The sequence below is a fragment of the Heterodontus francisci genome, chromosome 16, assembly GCF_036365525.1.
Source record: "Heterodontus francisci isolate sHetFra1 chromosome 16, sHetFra1.hap1, whole genome shotgun sequence".
Taxonomy (NCBI): Eukaryota; Metazoa; Chordata; class Chondrichthyes; order Heterodontiformes; family Heterodontidae; genus Heterodontus; species Heterodontus francisci.
Window position 1 is genome coordinate 81,452,881 of NC_090386.1, and position 19,943 is coordinate 81,472,823.

The following is a 19,943-nucleotide window of genomic DNA, read 5'->3' on the forward strand; positions in this document are numbered from 1 at the left end:
CTATGGCGTTGGAAGGATGAATGAGAACGGGCAGAGACTGCTTGAGCTGTGTACCTATCATAACCTCTGCATCACCAACTCATTCTTTCACACTAAACCCTATCATCAGGTTTCATGGAGGCACCCAAGATCGCGTCGTTGGCACCAGCTAGACCTCAATTGTCACAAGGCGAGCCGCCTTAAACAGTGTTCAAATCACACGCAGCTTCCACAGTGCGGACTGCGACACCGACCACTCCCTGGTGTGCAGCAAGGTTAGACTCAGACCAAAGAAGTTGCATCATTCCAAGCAGAAGGGCCACCCGCGCTTCAACACGAGCAGAATTTCTCACCCACAGCTGTTACAAAAATTTCTAAATTCACTTGTAACAGCCCTTCAAAACACTCCCACAGGAGATGCTGAGACCAAGTGGGCCCACATCAGAGACGCCATCTATGAATCAGCTTTGACCACCTACGGCAAAAGTGCGAAGAGAAATGCAGACTGGTTTCAATCTCATAATGAAGAGCTGGAACATGTCATAGCCGCTAAGCGCATTGCACTGTTGAACTACAAGAAAGCCCCCAGCGATTTAACATCCACAGAACTTAAAGCAGCCAGAAGCACTGCACAAAGAACAGCCAGGCGCTGCGCAAACGACTACTGGCAACACCTATGCAGTCATATTCAGGTGGCTTCAGACACCGGAAACATCAGAGGAATGTATGATGGCATTAAGAGAGTTCTTGGGCCAACCATCAAGAAGATCGCCCCCGTCAAATCTAAATCAGGGGACATAATCACTGACCAACGCAAACAAATGGACCGCTGGGTTGAGCACTACCTAGAACTGTACTCCAGGGAGAATGTTGTCACTGAGACTGCCCTCAATGCAGCCCAGCCTCTACCAGTCATGGATCAGCTGGACATACAGCCAAGCAAATCGGAACTCAGTGATGCCATTGATTCTCCAGCCAGCGGAAAAGCCCCTGGGAAGCACAGCATTACCCCTGAAATAATCAAGAGTGCCAAGCCTGCTATACTCTCAGCACTACATGAACTGCTATGCCTGTGCTGGGACGAGGGAGCAGTACCCCAGGACATGCGCGATGCCAATATCATCACCCTCTATAAAAACAAAGGTGACCGCGGTGACTGCAACAACTACCGTGGAATCTCCCCGCTCAGCATAGTGGGGAAGTCTTTGCTCGAGTCATTCTAAACAGGCTCCAGAAGCTGGCCGAGCGCGTCTACCCTGAGGCACAGTGTGGCTTTCGTGCAGAGAGATCAACCGTTGACATGCTGTTCTCCCTTCGTCAGATACAGGAGAAATGCCCTGAACAACAGATGCCCCTCTACATTGCTTTCATTGATCTCACCAAAGCCTTTGACCTCGTCAGCAGACGTGGTCTCTTCAGACTACTAGAAAAGATCGGATGCCCACCAAAGCTACTAAGTATCACCTCATTCCATGACAATATGAAAGGCACAATTCAACATGGTGGCTCCTCATCAGAGCCCGTTCCTATCCTGAGTGGCGCGAAACAGGGCTGTGTTCTCGCACCCACACTTTTTGGGATTTTCTTCTCCCTGCTGCTTTCACATGTGTTCAAGTCCTCTGAAGAAGGAATTTTCCTCCACACAAGATCAGGGGGCAGGTTGTTCAACCGTGCCCATCTAAGAGCGAAGTCCAAAGTACGGAAAGTCCTCATCAGAGAACTCCTCTTTGCTGACGATGCTGCTTTAACATCTCACACTGAAGAATGCCTGCAGAGTCTCATCGACAGGTTTGCGGCTGCCTGCAATGAATTTGGCCTAACCATCAGCCTCAAGAAAACGGACATCATGGGGCAGGATGTCAGAAATGCTCCATCCATCAATATTGGTGACCACGCTCTGGAAGTGGTTCAAGAGTTCACCTACCTAGGCTCAACTATCACCAGTAACCTGTCTCTAGATGCAGAAATCAACAAGCGCATGGGAAAGGCTTCCACTGCTATCTCCAGACTGGCCAAGAGTGTGGGAAAATGGCGCACTGACACGGAACACAAAAGTCCGAGTGTATCAGGCCTGTGTCCTCAGTACCTTGCTCTATGGCAGCGAGGCCTGGACAACGTATGTCAGCCAAGAGCGACGTCTCAATTCATTCCATCTTCGCTGCCTCCGGAGAATACTTGGCATCAGGTGGCAGGACCGTATCTCCAACGCAGAAGTCCTCGAGGCGGCCAACATCCCCAGCTTGTACACACTACTGAGTCAGCGGCGCTTGAGATGGCTTGGCCATGTGAGCCGCATGGAAGATGGCAGGATCCCCAAAGACACATTGTACAGCGAGCTCGCCACTGGTATCAGACCCACCGGCCGTCCATGTTTCTGCTTTAAAGACGTCTGCAAACGTGACATGAAATCCTGTGACATTGATCACAAGTCGTGGGAGTCAGTTGCCAGCGTTCGCCAGAGCTGGCGGGCAGCCATAAAGACGGGTTTAAAGTGTGGCGAGTCGAAGAGACTTAGTAGTTGGCAGGAAAAACACAGGCGCAAGGACAGAGCCAACTGTGCAACAGCCCCGACAAACAGATTTCTCTGCAGCACCTGTGGAAGAGCCTGTCACTCTGGAATTGGCCTTTATAGCCACTCCAGGCGCTGCTTCACAAACCACTGACCACCTCCAGGCGCTTATCCATTATCTCTCGAGATGAGGAGGCCAAAGAAGAGTATAGCTGAAGCATAACCTCACTACTTTTGCATTCAATTCCCCTCGCGATAAATGATAAAATTCTATTAGCCTTCCTAATTACGTGCTGTACCTGCATACTAACCTTCTGCGATTCATACATGAGGACACCCAGATCCCTCTGCATCTCAGAGCTCTGCAATCTTTCACCATTTAGATAATGCGTTTCTTTTTTATTCTTCCTACCAAAGTGGACAATTTCACTTTCCTACATTCTACTCTATTTGCCAGGTCTTTGCCCACTCATTTAACCAATCTATATCCCTTCTTAGCCCCCTATATCCTCTTCACAAGTTACTTTCCTACCTATCTTTGTGTCATCAGCAAATTTAGCAGTCCCTTCATCCAAGTCATTTATATAAATTGTAAAAAGTTGAGGCCCCAGCACCGATTCCTGTGGCACACCACTCGTTATATCTTGCCAATCAGAAAATGACCCATTTATGTCTACTCTCTGTTTCCTGTTAGCTAACCAATCTTCTACCCATGCTAATGTTACCCCCTCCACCATGAGCTTTTATTTTCCGCAATAACCTTTGATGTGGCACCTTAACAAATGCTTTCTGGAAATCTAAGTACAATACATCCATTGGTTCCCCTTTATCCAAAGCACATGCAAGTCCCTTAAAGAACTCCAATAAATTGGTTAAACATGATTTCCCTTTCACAAAACCATGTTGACTCTGCCTGATTACCTTGAATTTTTCTAAATGCCCTGCGACACCGTCTTTAATAAATAGCTTCTAACATTTTCCCTGAGACAGATGTTAAGGTAACTGGCCTGTAGTTTCCGGCTTTCTGTCTCCCTCCCTTTTTGAATAAAGGAGTTACATTCACTATTTTCCAATTGAACGTAACCATCCCCGAATCTAGGGAATTTTGGAAAATTAAAACTAACACCTCAACTATCTCACTAGCCACTTCTGTAAACACCCTAGGATGAAGTCCAGGAGGACGCAGAGACTTGTCAGCCCGCAGCTCCAACAATTTGTTCAGTACCACTTCCCGAGTGATTGTAATTTTCTGGAGTTCCTCCCTCCCTTCCATTTCATGACTTACAGCTAATACTGAGAAGTTACTTGCACCCTCAATAGTGAAGATTGCATTGATTTTCTCCCAGTCACTGAGAAATGAAATCAGTTCATAAATGTTCCTAAAAAAAAACATGGAGACTGATGATCCCGAGTGCACAAACACACTGCATCAAACAGAGTAATACAGACTTCGGAAAGGTCTGACAAGTGGGCTGATCACACAAACAGAATGACGTTTTAATATGCCTGGCAATTTCAGATCAGCTTAACCAGATATTTCCGAGCTTTTTGTCCTTATGCCCCAAGAATGCACATATATATTTGAAATGTGTTCCCATTCATTCCTATTTACCTTGAGGTAATGCTCTGAAGAGGTTTTGGTGCCCTGGTTTAGATTTACCCACCAGTGAGGCTACAGCGCTGAGAGCAGCTCTTCCCAGTGTTACAAGAGTGCTTCTATTTTTTGTAAAATCGGTTTTAAGAACTTATAGTCGAATTATAGACATTGATTCATCTGGAAGGTTGATGAGATGCTGAACTTTGTGGGTTTTTAAAAAAAAAGAGATCACCAGAATTATTCCTGGACTTCGCTTGTAAGCAAGCCCTTACTGGAAGGCACCTGTTTTCAGATAAAATACCAGCAGGTAGGCTTGTTTTGACTTGGAGAAGATGTTTACAGAGAAGTGACAGGTCACGATTTATAGAGGTCAAGTGGTTTAATCTCTGGAATGTTTTTGTTTCATTTTGAATTGTTAAAAAAAAGTTTGTTTTTGCCTGCCAAGAAAAACCCAGCTCATTTCGCTCTCTTAAAAAGAAACCCTGCATGTCCAGTATGTCAGTCTCCTCTTTCCTCCTGCATTTTTAGAAACCCTGCCTATTGAATGTATGGGAACTGAAACACCTGTTGCCACATTTCTGTTGTAAGGCCTACCTGAAACGTCTGTTGCTGTATTTCTCAGAAAACCTACCCAAACTGATCTTCAACATTGCCTGCAAAGAACTATTCTAGGAAGATCCCAGTGACAGCCTTCTATATACATTTGGGATGCCAAACCAAAACAAAGGACATCTTTCCATTTTTTCTTTCTCTTCAAGAATGAGCAGGTATGCAGCCTAAGTGGACTTTTTTTTTAACCTTTTCATTTTTGCAACAGAGCTCTGAACAAAAACCCCATTAATTTTTCCGGTTAACTGCTGTGTGTGGCGTGAATCATAGTTCAGATTGCTCAATCTTAGTTCTGGAGATCCAAACTTCAATTGGCGAACTGGTATTTGTATCATTCATGTACACAGTTTGAAAGGCTGGAGGAGTCAAACTTGACTACTTTCTCCAAAAGTCCTGTTAGTTAGCATACTTCAAGGAATATATTCTGTAAAGAATATATTAATTTCCTGTGGACTGATAATATTATTCAAGTATTGTGCTGGTTCAGTAACTTAAGAGTATCGTCTGGCTTCTGTGCATTAGCTAACCTATAAATAAGCCAATATGCACTGGCCTGGCAGGTGTTATTTTTTCAGTTTCAGAAATGCCAGGAGAGAATGGTAGGCAATGCATTTGATTTCCAATGATTACACAGCAACAAAAAGCCAACTTGTACACAGTACATTTACATGCCCAGGTTATGGATCCCAACGCATTCAGAATTCTTATGGAAACCATCTAGGAGCCATGGCACACAAAATACAACTTAGGATAAATACCAAACTTTAACAATGTTCACGACTAGTTCTCTGAAGCCTTGGAACAGTATATGTACTGCCAGAAATATAATATAGGAAGATAGTGCAGATACTGCCCAGTGCTGGAAAGATTATGAAAGTGTAGTACTGTGTCCACATCTGCCCATTGGCTTCAACCAATTCAAGACTAGTCAATCAGGGCACAATTCTTTCAAAGTAACACTGTTAATCAACCAAAAAACACAAATTACAAATAGTCAGTCATACTCTGAACAGAAAACTTCAACTCAAAAATGGGGTCTTTTCCCATCCCCACCCTACCCACAAAACCAGACCACCACCAGAGATAAAAAGCAAACAGAGAATTCATAACAAGACTTTTCATACAGTGCAGAGGACATCACAAGGCTACTGCAAATAATGGAGAGTATTAAAATGGATAGCACCCTGATTTATAACCCATTTGGATGCTGGCATATTCATGTGTATGTGAAAAATTAATGTTTGGGGAAGTCTACATGGCTGCTGAATAAATTTTAATGGCATGCAAGTGAAATGGCCTTTCTTATTTATGCATCATAAAACGTGACAAACAATCCTAATTCTGGAATGGTAGGAATTTAAAAAATGCTTTGCTAATGAACATGTAAAATAAATTGATGTACACATTTTTATGCTTTTGTTATTTGAAAATCCTAAGTACCTTTAACAAACTTGGGAGGATATGTTAGTGAAGGTCAATTAAGTTACTTTAGAAACAGACTGGCATGTATAACTCAAATGCCTGTTAACATGAGCAAGTACTATAGTATTTCTATGCTCCATCACAATGAAAACATTCTTCAGCTTCAGCTTTTAAAAATGCACATCTTTTGTCTTACAAGAGCTATAAAATGAGAATTTTTGCAAAACTCGGAGAAGCAAACTTCCTAATTCATATTACTGTTGGAACAACTATTAAGAGTTTTAAATTTCAGATTTCGGTGCTAAAATCTTATATCTATAAGCAGTAAAGACAGTGCATCTTCAATTTGAAGAGTTCATGGAAAAAGGTTACAGTAACAAACATGATAAGCCATCTTTAGAGAACCCTTCTCAATGGCATCACACCACTAAGCACAATATTCGCTGTGCTGTGATTGGTCAACAATGAAGCCTTCCAGTGAGAGAGTTAGGGGATTAACGTTCAAAAGAAATCTTGTATATTGATTTAAGAAAAAGAAAGGCTACAATAATCACGTTATGATTTGAAGCTTCCAAACCAATAATGCAGTGCACATATTGTATTTATGTAATTGTTTGTCCTTCGGGCAATCTTTCGCCTCACCATGATGAGATACTGTCCTGACACAAACTACGACTGGAACACCAAGGTGATTTCTGTTCCTGGTATTCTTTCCATAAGGTAATTCTTTCTCTTGGAAGAGTCATTCAGATAGAGTATTTTTAAACTATTCTACGCCGCACTATAAAATCAAAGTCCTGGAGGTGTGAGTTGTTTTGAACGCATTTAAGTACTTCCTGGCTTTCTCAGTCATTATAAGCTGATCCTTTGTTCTTCCACAGGCTACTGCTTCCCAAGCACTGCTCATCTGCAATCAGAAATCAAAGGAAAAAATATTTTCAAATGCCACTTACAAAACATGTTTCCGTTCTGACATGCAAAGGGCGGCACAGTGGTGCAGTATTTAGCACCGTAGCCTCACAGCTCCAGCGACCCGGGTTCAATTCTGGGTACTGCCTGTGTGGAGTGTGCAAGTTCTCCCTGTGTCTGCATGGTTTCCTCCGGGTGCTCGGGTTTCCTCCCACAGCCAAAAGACTTGCAGGTTGATAGGTAAATTGGCCATTATAAATTGCCCCTAATATAGGTAGGTGGTAGGGGAATATAGGGACAGGTGAAGATGTGGTAGGAATATGGGATTAGTGTAGGATTAGTATAAATGGGTGGTTAATGGTCGGCACAGACTCGGTGGGCCGAAGGGCCTGTTTCAGTGCTGTATCTCTAAATCTAAAAATCTAAATCTAAAATCTAAATTACTCTTGCCAAACAGCTTCAAAAGCTTGAAGTTCTAGTATAATTGTATTTAATGTAGTTTCTGATAGATACCCTAACCCTAAGAAATTCTAAATGCTGTACAATGTTTCCTGGTACAGGTTACCTGCAATGTTTGCGATTGGTCAATCCTTCCCCATTCAGTCACATGTTCTTAAAAGACAGGTAGCATATTGGAAATTTTGTGAACACAAATCTTGATTGTTACACAGGTTATTTGGAAAGATGACAAATTTTTGACAAATGAAAATTCATAAACTCAGTGTGAACTGCCCATTAGTTAAACAGTTGGCTAGATACCAGAAAACATTTTGAGCTGGATATTAAAAGGTTCCCGACATCGGGCTGCATGGTTGGGGGGGGGGGTGCGGCAGAAAATCGTTCTGGCAGTGGCCTGCCACAGAGCCAGATGCCAGGAGGGCTGGGCCCGATCTTCGCGGTGGTGGCAAGGCTCCGTGGCGGACCCCCTGCTGCTGGGCGACGGGACCTGGATTAACACATCATAATTAACTAAATGCATATATTTAAATACACTTACCTGCGATCTAACGGATGGGCCGCAATCTGAAGAGCGGCAGCCGGCACTTGCGCGCCCTCAATTTCCTGTCTGGGGAAAGGCGGCGGCGCAGTGGTGGGGAAGGGGGTCACATTTTGATCAATCATATAGGCGATGGTGGGAATAGATGAACTGTTGGGCGGATGGTCATATTTGAAAGGCAAGTATTTTGGTGGGGGGGGGGGGGGGGGGGGGGTATGGCCAGGAGAAGTGCAGATATAGAACTTTGTTATTGGGGGTGGTAAAGGGGCATTAGAATTGTGATATGAACAATGGAGGGGAGGGGGGGTGGGGTGGATGTTTCCCTTTAAAAATTTTAATTAATTAGCCAGCATCTGGTTGCCCTTTAAAAATGACGCCAGCACCTGCGCACAGTCAGCTGCCGCTATTGCTGGCGTCGGACAGCCCGCCCCGTTCATGTGATTTGTGGGTGCTGGGGGGAGGGGTCAGGCAAACCGGGATATTTAAATGAGCAGCTCACGCATGCGGACCACCTTTTTTGCGCCCACCACCAGGCTTAAAATCCAGCCCTTTGAATGTTTCTTAACTCATTGCGAGGACATTAGAAGCAGAATGCTTCAGTCTTTTGGTTAAGCCACCAAATTGTGCTGGAAAGCAAAGATGTTTTGTGGAGAGAGATAACAGACATTCATAGAGATGAAATCACATGTGGGCTGAAGAATCAAGACAGAAGCAACTGCAAATCAAAAAGGTTACATTAAATTGTGAACTCTACACTTTGTAGCAAGATAGAAATTTATTGGTCCATGTCTGCAATTTCTATAGACAATACCTAAACAAAACACATTTCCAATTAATAATGCTACTTACCCATAATGGAGCTTCCAGTCTAGAATGCGTGGAGGAAAAGCTTGTCTCTTTATTGGGTATAATAAAACCTCTGTTCAGAGTATCATCTTTTTTACTTGAAGAGCTGTTCAAAGATCTTGATAAAAAGTCTTCTGTCTGCTTATAAAAGATATAAACAATATACGCCCTTTGTCAGTCCACACTTCCAGTACTGTGTGCAGTTCTGCGCTCCTTAACCTAAGGAAGGATATACTTACTTTGGAGGGAGTGCAACAAAGGTCCACGAGACTGGTTCCAGGGATGAGGGGATTGGCCTGTGAGGAGAAATGGAGTAGACTAGGCTTATATTCACTAGAATCTTAGGAGAATGAGTGGCGATCTCATTGAAACATATAAAATTCTTGAGGGGCTTGACAGGGATGTCGGGAAGACGTTTCGCTTGGCTGGGGAGTCAAGAACTAGGGATCACAGTCTCAGAATGAGGGGTCAGCCATTTAAAGAACAAAGAACAGTACAGCACAGGAACAGGCCATTTGGCCCTCCAAGCCTGCGCTGATCTTGGTGCCTGCCTAAACTAAAACCTTCTGCACTTCCGGGGACCGTATCCCTCTATTCCCATCCTATTCATATATTTGTCAAGATGCCTCTTAAACGTCATTATCGTACCTGCTTCCACCACCTCCCCCGGCAGCAAATTCCAGGCACTCACCACCCTCTGTGTAAAGAACTTGCCTCGCACATCCCTCTAAACTTTGCCCCTCTCACCTTAAACCTATGTCCCCTAGTAACTGACTCTTCCACCCTGGGAAAAGCTTCTGACTATCCACTCTGTCCATGCCGCTCATAACTTTGTAAACCTCGATCATGTCACCCCTCCACCTCCGTCGTTCCAGTGAAAACAATCCGAGTTTATCCAACCTCTCCTCATAGCTAATGCCCTCCAGACCAGGCAACATCCTGGTAAACCTCTTCTGTACCCTCTCCAATGCCTCTACGTCCTTCTGGTAGTGTGGCGACCAGAATTATACGCAATATTCTAAGTGCGGCCTAACTAAAGTTCTGTACAGCTGCAGCATCACTTGCCAATTTTTATACTCTATGCCCCGAGCGATGAAGGCAAGCATGCCGTATGCCTTCTTGACTACCTTATCCACCTGCGTTGCCACTTTCAGTGACCTGTGGACCTGTACATCCAGATCTCTCTGCCTGTCAATACTCCTAAGGGTTCTGCCATTTACTGTATACTTCCCACCTGCATTAGATCTTCCAAAATGCATTACCTCATATTTGTCCGGATTAAACTCCATCTTCCATTTCTCCGCCCAAGTCTCCAACCAATCTACATCCTGCTGTATCCTCTGTCAATCCTCATCACTATCCGCAACTTCACCAACCTTTGTGTCATCCGCAAACTTACTAATCAGACCAGCTACATTTTCCTCCAAATCATTTATATGTACTACAAAGAGCAAAGGTCCCAGCACTGATCCCTGCGGAACACCACTAGTCACATCCCTCCATTCAGAAAAGCACCCTTCCACTGCTACCCTCTGTCTTCTATGACTGAGCCAGTTCTGTATCCATCTTGCCAGCTCACCTCTGATCCCGTGTGACTTCACCTTTTGTACCAGTCTGCCATGAGGGACCTTGCTTTACTGAAGTCCATATAGATAACATCCACTGCCCTTCCTTCATCAATCATCTTTGTCACTTCCTCAAAAAACTCAATCAAATTAGTGAGACACGACCTCCCCTTCACAAAACCTCTTGCTAATAAGTTGGTTTGTTTCCAAATGGGAGTAAATCCTGTCCTGAAGAATCCTCTCTAATAATTTCCCTACCACTGATGTAAGGCTCACCGGCCTATAGTTTCCTGGATTATCCTTGCTACCCTTCGTAAACAAAGGAACAACATTGGCTATCCTCCAGTCATCTGGGACCTCACCTGTAGCCAATGAGGATGCAAAGATCTCTGTTAAGGCCCCAGCAATTTCTTCCCTTGCCTCCCTCAGTATTCTAGGGTAGATCCCATCAGGCCCTGGGGACTTATCTACCTTAATACTTTGCAAAACACCCAACACCTCCTCCTTTTTGATAATGAGATGACAGACTATCTACACTCCCTTCCCTAGGCTCATCATCCACCAAGTCCTTCTCTTTGGTGAATACTGATGCAAAGTACTCATTTAGTACCTCACCCATTTCCTCTGGCTCCACACATAGATTCCCTTCTCTGTCCTTGAGCAGGCCAACCCTTTCCCTAGTTACCCTCTTGCTCTTTATATATGTATAAAAAGCCGTGGGATTATCCTTAATCCTGTTTGCCAATGACTTTTCATGACCCCTTTTAGCCCTCCTGACTCCTTGCTTAAGTTCCTTTCTACTGTCTTTATATTCCTCAAGGGATTCATCTGTTCCTAGCCTTCCGGCCCTTACAAATGCTTCCTTTTTCTTTTTGACTAGGCTCACAATATCCCGCGTTATCCAAGGTTCCCGAAACTTGCCAAACTTATCCTTCTTCCTCACAGGAACATGCTGGTCCTGGATTCTAATCAACTGACATTTGAAAGACTCCCACATGTCAGATGTTGATTTACCCTCAAACAGCCACCCCCAATCTAAATTCTTCAGTTCCTGCCTAATATTGTTATAATTAGCCTTCTCCCAATTTAGCACCTTCACCCAATTTAGCACTGGAGTTGAGAAGAAATTTCTTCTCTCAAAGGGTTGTGGATCTTTGGAATTATCTACCCAAGAAGGCTGTGGATGCTAGGTTGTTGAGTACATTCAACATAGAGATTGATAGATTGTTGGATACTAAGGGGATTAAGGTCATAGCAGGAAGGTGGAGTTGAGGTAGAAGATCACCCATGATCCTACTGAATGGCAGATCAGACTTGAGGGGCCAAATGGCCTAATCCTACTCCCATTTTTTATGTTCTTATAAACCCTCCTGGTGCTGGAACATGTATTTGTTAACAGACACAGTCCCTTTTAAAAACAACTTCTTCTATTTATATACAAAAATGCAACCGACTCTTAGTATTTCAAGTTAGGCACTCATTAGGGGCTGAATTTTACTGGCTTTTCGACGCCGCGAGTCGTGGCGTGGGGCCGGTAAAATGCAGCAGGGAAAGGCCAGCCTCGACCTGTGACGTTGAGATGGGCCGGCCGCATTTTACCGGCAACGGGACCCCCCCCCACCGCCGCCACATTCGGCTGCACCACAATCAACATAAGGTAATGGTTACTTACCTTTGCTGATTATGCATCCCTCTGCCTCTCCACCGACACTGCCGGATTTTTCATTGAACGGACGGCCATCGTGTGCCATCCCGTTCATGATCTGAAAAGCCGGTGGGTCCTCACTCTGCATTACAGAAGGGAGGAGGGAGGGGGAATACACAGGGGTTGCATTCTGCATTCTGAAAAGGAGGGGGTCTGGGATTACTGGAGGGAAAGCTGTGCTACCATCCCTCCGTTAACAGTGTAAGCTCTGTGTTTGTGAGGGGGCACTGGCACACTAGGCACCCTGTGTGTGGGGAGGGTGCCAGAAAGGGCAGGAGCATTAAGGTGCTATGGATGGTGGGGGCAATCAATTCAGCTGGTAGGATCTTGATGTGGTCATGTTGTGCCACTCGGAGTGTTGGCCAAGATGGGCAATGCCATGGCACACCACATAGTTGATCCAGGAAAGCAGCTGATTTACCCGTCAGCACCAATCCCTGCCCTGTTAGGAAACTTCGTATACATGCAGGATTCAACTTTATTTATCACATTGAAATAGGTAGGTCGCATCCTACATTGTGAGATCCTCTGCACGAGAGGACCTGTATGCACACAGGCAGGTGTGATCCACGTAGCGGCCCCCGGTCGTGAGAAGCAGCCTCCAAAGTGAGCCCGCCATGACAGTTGCCTTGCATCTACAGGCCCCACATGACATGCCATCGGATGTCAGAGCACCAGGGTCAGAGGAGATTGCGCATATAAAGAGGGTGGTGACACCTCTCTGTGACCTGCTCAAGGAGGATCTGCAGCCCATGGGCTCTGGTGGACATCCCATTCCTTTGATCCTCATAGTGGCGGCGGTTCTCAAGCTTGATACCTCGGCAGCCTTTTAGGGGCCCACCAGAGACCTTTGTGGGGTCACACAGTCAGCAGTGCACTGATGCATCTGGGAGATCACCAATGCCCTGCACCGGAGGGCCAGTGAGGATGTCCGCTTCAGAACAGACTCTCACAGTCAGGCCCAGAGGGCCATTGGTTCTAGCACCATTGCCGGAGAACCATAGGTTGTGATGTTCATAGACTGCACTCATGTGGCCCTGAGGCCTACTGCCAGGCTACCACCTGCTGACGTCACCATTAAAGGAGCCCTCTCAATCTAGGTGAAGCTGGAATATGAACACCGCAGATGCTTGCAACAAATGTATGACCACTTCTCAGGCAGCTGCCATGACACCTGGGTCTTGCGCCAGTCCCGGCTGTCACCGCTGTTCACTGAACTGGCTCAGATGGAGGGGTGGCTTCTTGGAGAGAAGGGCTATCCTTTGCAGACATGGCTCCCGACACCGGTGAGAGGCTCCACCACTGCTGCAGAGGAGAGATACAATGCCAGCCACTGAGCAGGAGATCGGCATGCTGAAAGAGCGCCTCCAATGCCTGGATGGATAGGGTGATGTCCTGTACTACGGGCCGAAAAAGCCAGCTCCTTTCTTTGCTGCTCTGCACAACTATGCACCCAATAGGCCTTGCATGATGAGGAGAGATGTCAACAGGATTCCTCCTCGGACTATGAGGACGCTGAGGGCCTACAACATGAAAGACGCAAGAGAGGGCAGATGGCACCCAGGCTCAGCACACAGTACTAGCTAGGGATGTACGGGAGTGGCTTATCAGACAAAGGCTGTCTGCTCCATAGGAACCAACACGAGCTCTACAAGCCACACATCACCCTTGCTCACCTGCTGTGCACCAGTCTACATCTGCAGCATCCCCGTGTAAACCATTAGAGGCAGCAGCTGACTGAGCCAATGTCCATGTCACCGCATCCATGGAGATGCTCATGTGTAATGGTGGCATGGCAATGATGTTATTGCATACGTTGGCTCTTCTGAAGGGCCAACGGTGCAAAGGGATGTGATATTGGTGCTACATGCTGGCACACATCATTCGCACAGAGAAAAGGACACACATGTCAGTGAGGAACACGTTTTTACATTGCTGTGACACCCATGCATTCCCATTTGTGTCAGTGTGTTCTCTGTAAACCTCTAATACATTTTATGGTCTATTTAAGTCTCATGTCTGGAATGTGCAAAATTAAGATTATTCACCCAGGTGCAGCAGGCCTACAAGAAGGAATGTTACATTTGAGTGGCAGCAGAGGATCGCAACTTCACAGGACACTGGGACACAGCAAGGTAAGTATGTGGCAGCAAAGTGGAAAGTGCTGGGGTTACTTAGCAGGTCAGGTAGCATCTGTGGAGAGAGAAGCAGAGTTAACTTTCAGGTCTGTGAACTTGGACGAGTTAACTCTGCTTCTCTCTCTCCACAGATCCTGCCTGGCCTGCTGGATTTCTGCAGTTCTTTCTGCTTTGCTGCCAGATTGACAGCAGCCCCACTCTTCAGTAGTCAAGGAGTATTTCTTTGACAGCTGTCAGGAAGCAGATGCTGGGGCGCTTAAAATAGGGCTGCACAACTGTCAAAGGGTTCCTCACTGTGCCGAATGTCCCGCCTCTCCCCATGTAATATTGGGGGGAGGGGGGGTGGCTCGGCACAGTGACGCTAATGAGCCCCCGCGCATAATATCACAGGGGCTCTGTGACAGCCGCTAAATGCGGGCGCCATGTTGAGTTGAAAGGGCACTGCCGTGCAGCGCGGCGCCCGAATAAAATTCAGCCCTAGGTTTGCCCAACATCAGGGCCAAAAAGACTGATATTTAGAGAAAAACTAAGCCAGGAGATTTGCTGACAAATATTGGAGTTCAGAAGAGAGTTGAAGACCTTCCTTTCCCCTTGTACCTCCCAAAAAATAATCACCTGCCCATTTCCATCCAGATATAGCAGAAAATGAAAGTCATGGCTAAGTGCTTTGATGATTCCACCTCTACTGAAAGCCAACTGCTCAATCATCATCGCTGGGAGAGCAAAACTGCTACTTATCTGTTCTTCCTGAAATCTGTTATGCAACTGCTAAGATATCTAAAAACAGCATGGTTAACACAATTATTTCGATCAGTTATTGAAGAACAGTTCTTTGGCTCCAGACTATTATTTCAAATAGATAACAAGTCAAGCAAAAAAACAAAGAAATTTTTCAACTGTCTTCAAACACAAAAAGACATGCATTATAGTTTACAGGATTTTTATTGCAGATCAACATTTTGCATACCCACGCTTGCGAGCACGTTACCTGTTTGCTTGTGCTGACGGTGCTGGGCACAGCCTGCTTTATATTACTCCCATCCTTTTCCAAAATATCCAAAGCAAGAGACTTTCGCACTTTCTTCATAAGAGGTCTGTGTAGCTGTACAAACAAGTACAGTGAGGTCTTACTAAACAGATGCTTCTTTGCAGAATTTTAAACAAATCACAAAGTTCCAACAATACAAATATTTAACGTGTTGCAAGGCACGATTTTAAAATGCCTTCTATAAATAATAACTGACCAAATAAAAGTTGCATTTCATATATTGTGTGATATAAGTTAAGAGATGGAACCACTGAGCTTTGTCCCTTTGTGAGGCTTTCCAGAGAAAACTCTGAAGACTGTGCCCCATGCATCTGACATCAGTTTCAGCTTTTTCCTACAATCATCTCAACACAAGATGAATCAGTAAACACAGATTTCATTATGAGTTTCATGAGACTGAAGTTAAATTTGTGAGAAATATCATTGTGGTAATGATTATTTAAGCTCTTAAAACATGCACCTCTGTAAATAGATATCACAAGAAAATGAAAACCTATGTAATAGTTCCATAAGATACTTGTTATAAATATACAACAACATGTACAACAGCTTCATAAAATGTGACCACATATCTCAAAGCCCAATTAAAAATGTGAATTTTTTAAAATGACCAGAGAAGAAAAATAGATAAATATTATTGGCTGAACACATGCACACACTAACCCCATGCTGCTTTCTTTTTACTAACTGAGCTTCCTCTTCCTGCAAAATGCTCCTCAAACCATCTTTTGAATCCTCCTCAAAATGAGACGCTGGATACTAGATTTATGAAAGGAGAGAAAGATATATATATATATAATTAAAATACTTAATGGAAGCATATGCAACTGGAATTAATCATTTTCATGAACTAGCCAATATGTACACGAGGCTTCACTGCTCCACATTTTTCCAGTCCATTTTTGAAAGGAGTAGGTGTTCTTGGTGTACTGTCCAAAAGAGATCTGCGACTTCTGGGTGTTCGAAACCTACAAAGATAAAAACACAAAAAAAGGAACAATTCACACCAAATTTCATATTCCTTCAACTGCAAACATTACAATTTAATATATGACTGAAGTAGTACAGAAACATTTGATAACAGGTACTTCTCTTTCCTTCTAGTAGTGGTTACAGAAATTGTGCAACTACATTTGGTCAATTTAAGACTAAAGTTTACCATTTTACACTTTAAAATCTAATATTTCATATCAAAAATGATAATTCTAGTAACCTAATCTTTTAAGAAAAGCCAGGAAAACAAGTGTACTGAACGTAGCCAAAGAAGCAAATCACATGCAATTTTTTTCAAATTAGAGGCTACTCGCAGTCGGTTGGTATTTATCATTTACAAACAAAAACAGCCATACAACTCTCAAACGTCTTGTGAGGTGCACAAGTTCAAACTTGTGAAATAAACACAACTCAATATTCTATGTTTACTGTTTTTCTGAACCTACTTAATGTAGTTAACACAATGGATCTGAACTTTTCTTTTTGATTGGACCCTTTGATCTAATATGGTGGCTCTTTGGTGCTAACAGCAACAACCCAAAATGTTACTTTTCATTAAGACACTTGACTCATTACCTGCTGCTTGGCTGAACAAGATGGAGAGGGGGGTCTTTTTGAGCAAACCAACTTTTTTTTGGGAGGGGATATGGTTAGTTTTATTCAATTCTACCCAGTTCCTGCAAAATTTCATTACAGTAGATAACGAGAAGGCATGGTGACAGTACAAAAAGAGATAAAAGCACCGAATCTTGTCTCAGTTTAATACAAAATGTTTAATAGTAGGAATGGAGGTATTGACACTGTAGCAAAATAAATTGAACATTTATATTAGGATTTTTAAAAAACAGCTTAATGCATAAAATAAATAGCAGTAATTAATTTATTATTGTGCTTTATTCAAATATTATATTCAATGTGTGTGTGTGTTAACTTAGCCAAACCAGAAGATACTAGTTAGATTTGTTTTATTTAAAGGATTTGATTTTGCACAACTGGGTATGTACACTGTGTATTTATTATAAATCCTGTTACTGTAGGAATTACGATGATGTAATTGCACGGTGACATTTCCACTGACAGCAGTGCTGGCTGAAGTTTATCCTTCTAGTTACTACGGGAGCTTTTCCTGGCTCTGTGCCCTGGGTTGCCTGGGTACAGTGAATATCAGAATAATTAAGTGGGTGGAAGTGCATAGCTGTAAAGGAACGCACCAGATTTCCTTCCATTAATTTAAAGGGTAGGGCAAAAAGATCAGATGAGTTCCTTTACAAATGTGTACATTTATCCACATGATTTCTGAACATTCACTGCACCTCAGCAATCTATTGTGCCTGGGTTCGGACCTAGAAAGATCTCCAATTTGTTTATATTCTGCTCTACAATTTATCAGTATATAAAATATTTTGTGCTGCTGCTTCCTTATAACTTTGGCACAAATATGGATATTGTGCAAATTTTATGATGAGTTCAGCAGCGTGCGTTTTGGTGGCACGGAAACCCTACATAGGAACATAGGACATAGGAAGATAGGAACAGGCCATTCAGCCCCTCGAGCCCATCCTGCCATTCAATAAGATCATAGCTGATCCACAACTTAACTCCATATACCTGCCTTTGGCCCATATCCCTTAATATCTTTGCTTAACAAAAATCTATCTATCGCAGATTTAAAATTAACAACTGTTCTAGCTTCAACTGCTGTTTGTGGGAGAGAGTTCCAAACCTCTACCACCCTTTGCGTGAACAAGGGCTTCCTAACATCTCTCCTGAACGGTCTGGTCCTAATTTTTAGACTAGTTTTAGAATCTCCAACCAGTGGAAATAGTTTATCTTTATCTAGCCTGTCTTTTCCTGTTACTATTTTGAAGACTTCAATCAGATCACCCCTTAACCTTCTAAATTCTAGCGAAAACAGGCCTCGCAACTTAACCCCTGTAGTCCAGGTATCATTCTTGTAAACCTATGTTGCACTCCCTCCAAGGCCTATATATCCTTCCTAAGGTGTGGTGCCCAGAACTGCTCACAGTACTTCAAGTGGGGTCTAACCAGGGTTTTGTACAGCTGCAGCATAACCTCTGTGTCTTTATACTCCAATCCTCTAGATATAAAGGCTAGCATTCCATTAGCCTTTTAGATTATTTTCTGCTTTGCAGAACTACATAGAATAAATTGTTGAGAAACATGCAGCCCTAATTCAGGACAATGGGTGTGGATAGACAACTGGTGAATGACTGACCTAGATTACAAAAAAAAGGTCTTTACACCACTTCTTTGAGCTGTTTAATACTCTTCTTAGACCTCTATTGGAACTTCAGACCAAAACAACACACAGTGGTGCTGTGACTCACCAGCAGATACCGGAAACTTTGTGTTAGGACATTAAACACTCTCTTGCAGCAATACAGATTATAAGGTTAGTACTAGATTCACAATTGAGATGAATAAAAATGTTGAGTCTAACCTCAAAAAGCCCAGCTCCAAAATAATTTCACGAGCCCACAAAGCTGGATTTTGAAAAAAAGCATTTCTACAGTATTATACCCAAGTACTTTCACTTATATGAAAAGTAGCAACTGAGTTCAGCATTAAGATCGCACACACAAGTATCGTAAGCACATTGAATGTTGCTCTCTTAGTATACTCAGTACCTGCATTAGAAAATAATAGGTGCCCAGGATGAACAGCATAGCAATCTCATTATGGTCAGAATGCATCACAAACTGAGACAGCAATATTCAAGCAATTTACAGCCATCATCCAAAGCCCTGCCACCCCAACCAAAATGATTACTGCATTATATTTACCTTTTCATGAAAAAAATCTACATGGTGGGGAGTTTTTGATGCTTTTATTTTTTGCAGATAAGGTAGCTGACATAATTACTGTTGAAGCTATTATCTAGAATGAATTACTCAGACACAAGTCAATATTTGTTGATGTCAGCCATTTGCTTTGTGCATTAAATACCTGAAAGATTTAATTACATTGGAGGTCAGTCTAAATTATATATTTCATGTGCTTTGGTTAAATGATTAATACTGCACTTTCACAAGGTTGCAATGTAAATAAAAGAGGTCTAAAATCTCATGTCAGGTTTTTACAATCTACATAACTCTGAAGACGTCAGCTGACACTAGATTTTTGTTTTACTAGATTAAAAAAGTAGTTAGTGCAGCATTCAATAAGCAGTTTTTGCAATGGTCTCACTACATTGGCTTACCATGTATTGGCCACATGATCAATAAATGTTTTGCTTTAAACATTTCAAAAAATGTAAACTATTGATTTTGCATTATCTGGTCAAAATCAGCATGATTTTTTGTTTTAAAAAGGCATCCTATTGTAACGCTAATAAGCAATTCCTGTACAAAAATAAAATACTGTGGATGCTAGAAATCTGAAATAAAAACAGAAAATGTTGGAAATACTCAGGAGGTCAGGCAGCATTTACGTAGAGAGAAACAAGAGTTAACGTTTCAGGTCGATGACCTCCAATCACACCAGCTTTAAATTTACTTGTGTTGTCAGGAACTGATGTGATACAGTTCTTGGAAATAAGTCTTAAGTTTCCAGGTAAAATCATCAATGCTCTGAGTGGAATTTAACAAGCTCTGGTGATTTTGTAT

At 43.2% G+C, this 19,943-nt stretch overlaps 1 protein-coding gene across 5 annotated transcripts in view; it reads right to left on the reverse strand.

The window, feature by feature from the left end:
* Positions 1-5,339: 5,339 nt before the first annotated feature.
* Positions 5,340-19,943, reverse strand: part of mybl2b (v-myb avian myeloblastosis viral oncogene homolog-like 2b) — a 54,365-nt gene continuing 39,761 nt past the window's right edge. For 2 of the 5 annotated variants that reach the window (XM_068048467.1, XM_068048463.1), the window contains 6 exons: positions 16,190-16,292; positions 15,988-16,083; positions 15,265-15,378; positions 9,108-9,164; positions 8,872-9,009; positions 5,340-7,023 (listed from right to left, as the gene is read on the reverse strand). In XM_068048467.1, the coding sequence (XP_067904568.1) occupies positions 6,898-7,023; positions 8,872-9,009; positions 9,108-9,164; positions 15,265-15,378; positions 15,988-16,083; positions 16,190-16,292 (634 nt within the window). In that variant the 3' untranslated portion in view covers positions 5,340-6,897. The remainder of the gene's footprint in view (positions 7,024-8,871; positions 9,010-9,107; positions 9,165-15,264; positions 15,379-15,987; positions 16,084-16,189; positions 16,293-19,943) is intronic. The other 3 variants (XM_068048464.1, XM_068048465.1, XM_068048466.1) reach the window with 3 other exon arrangements.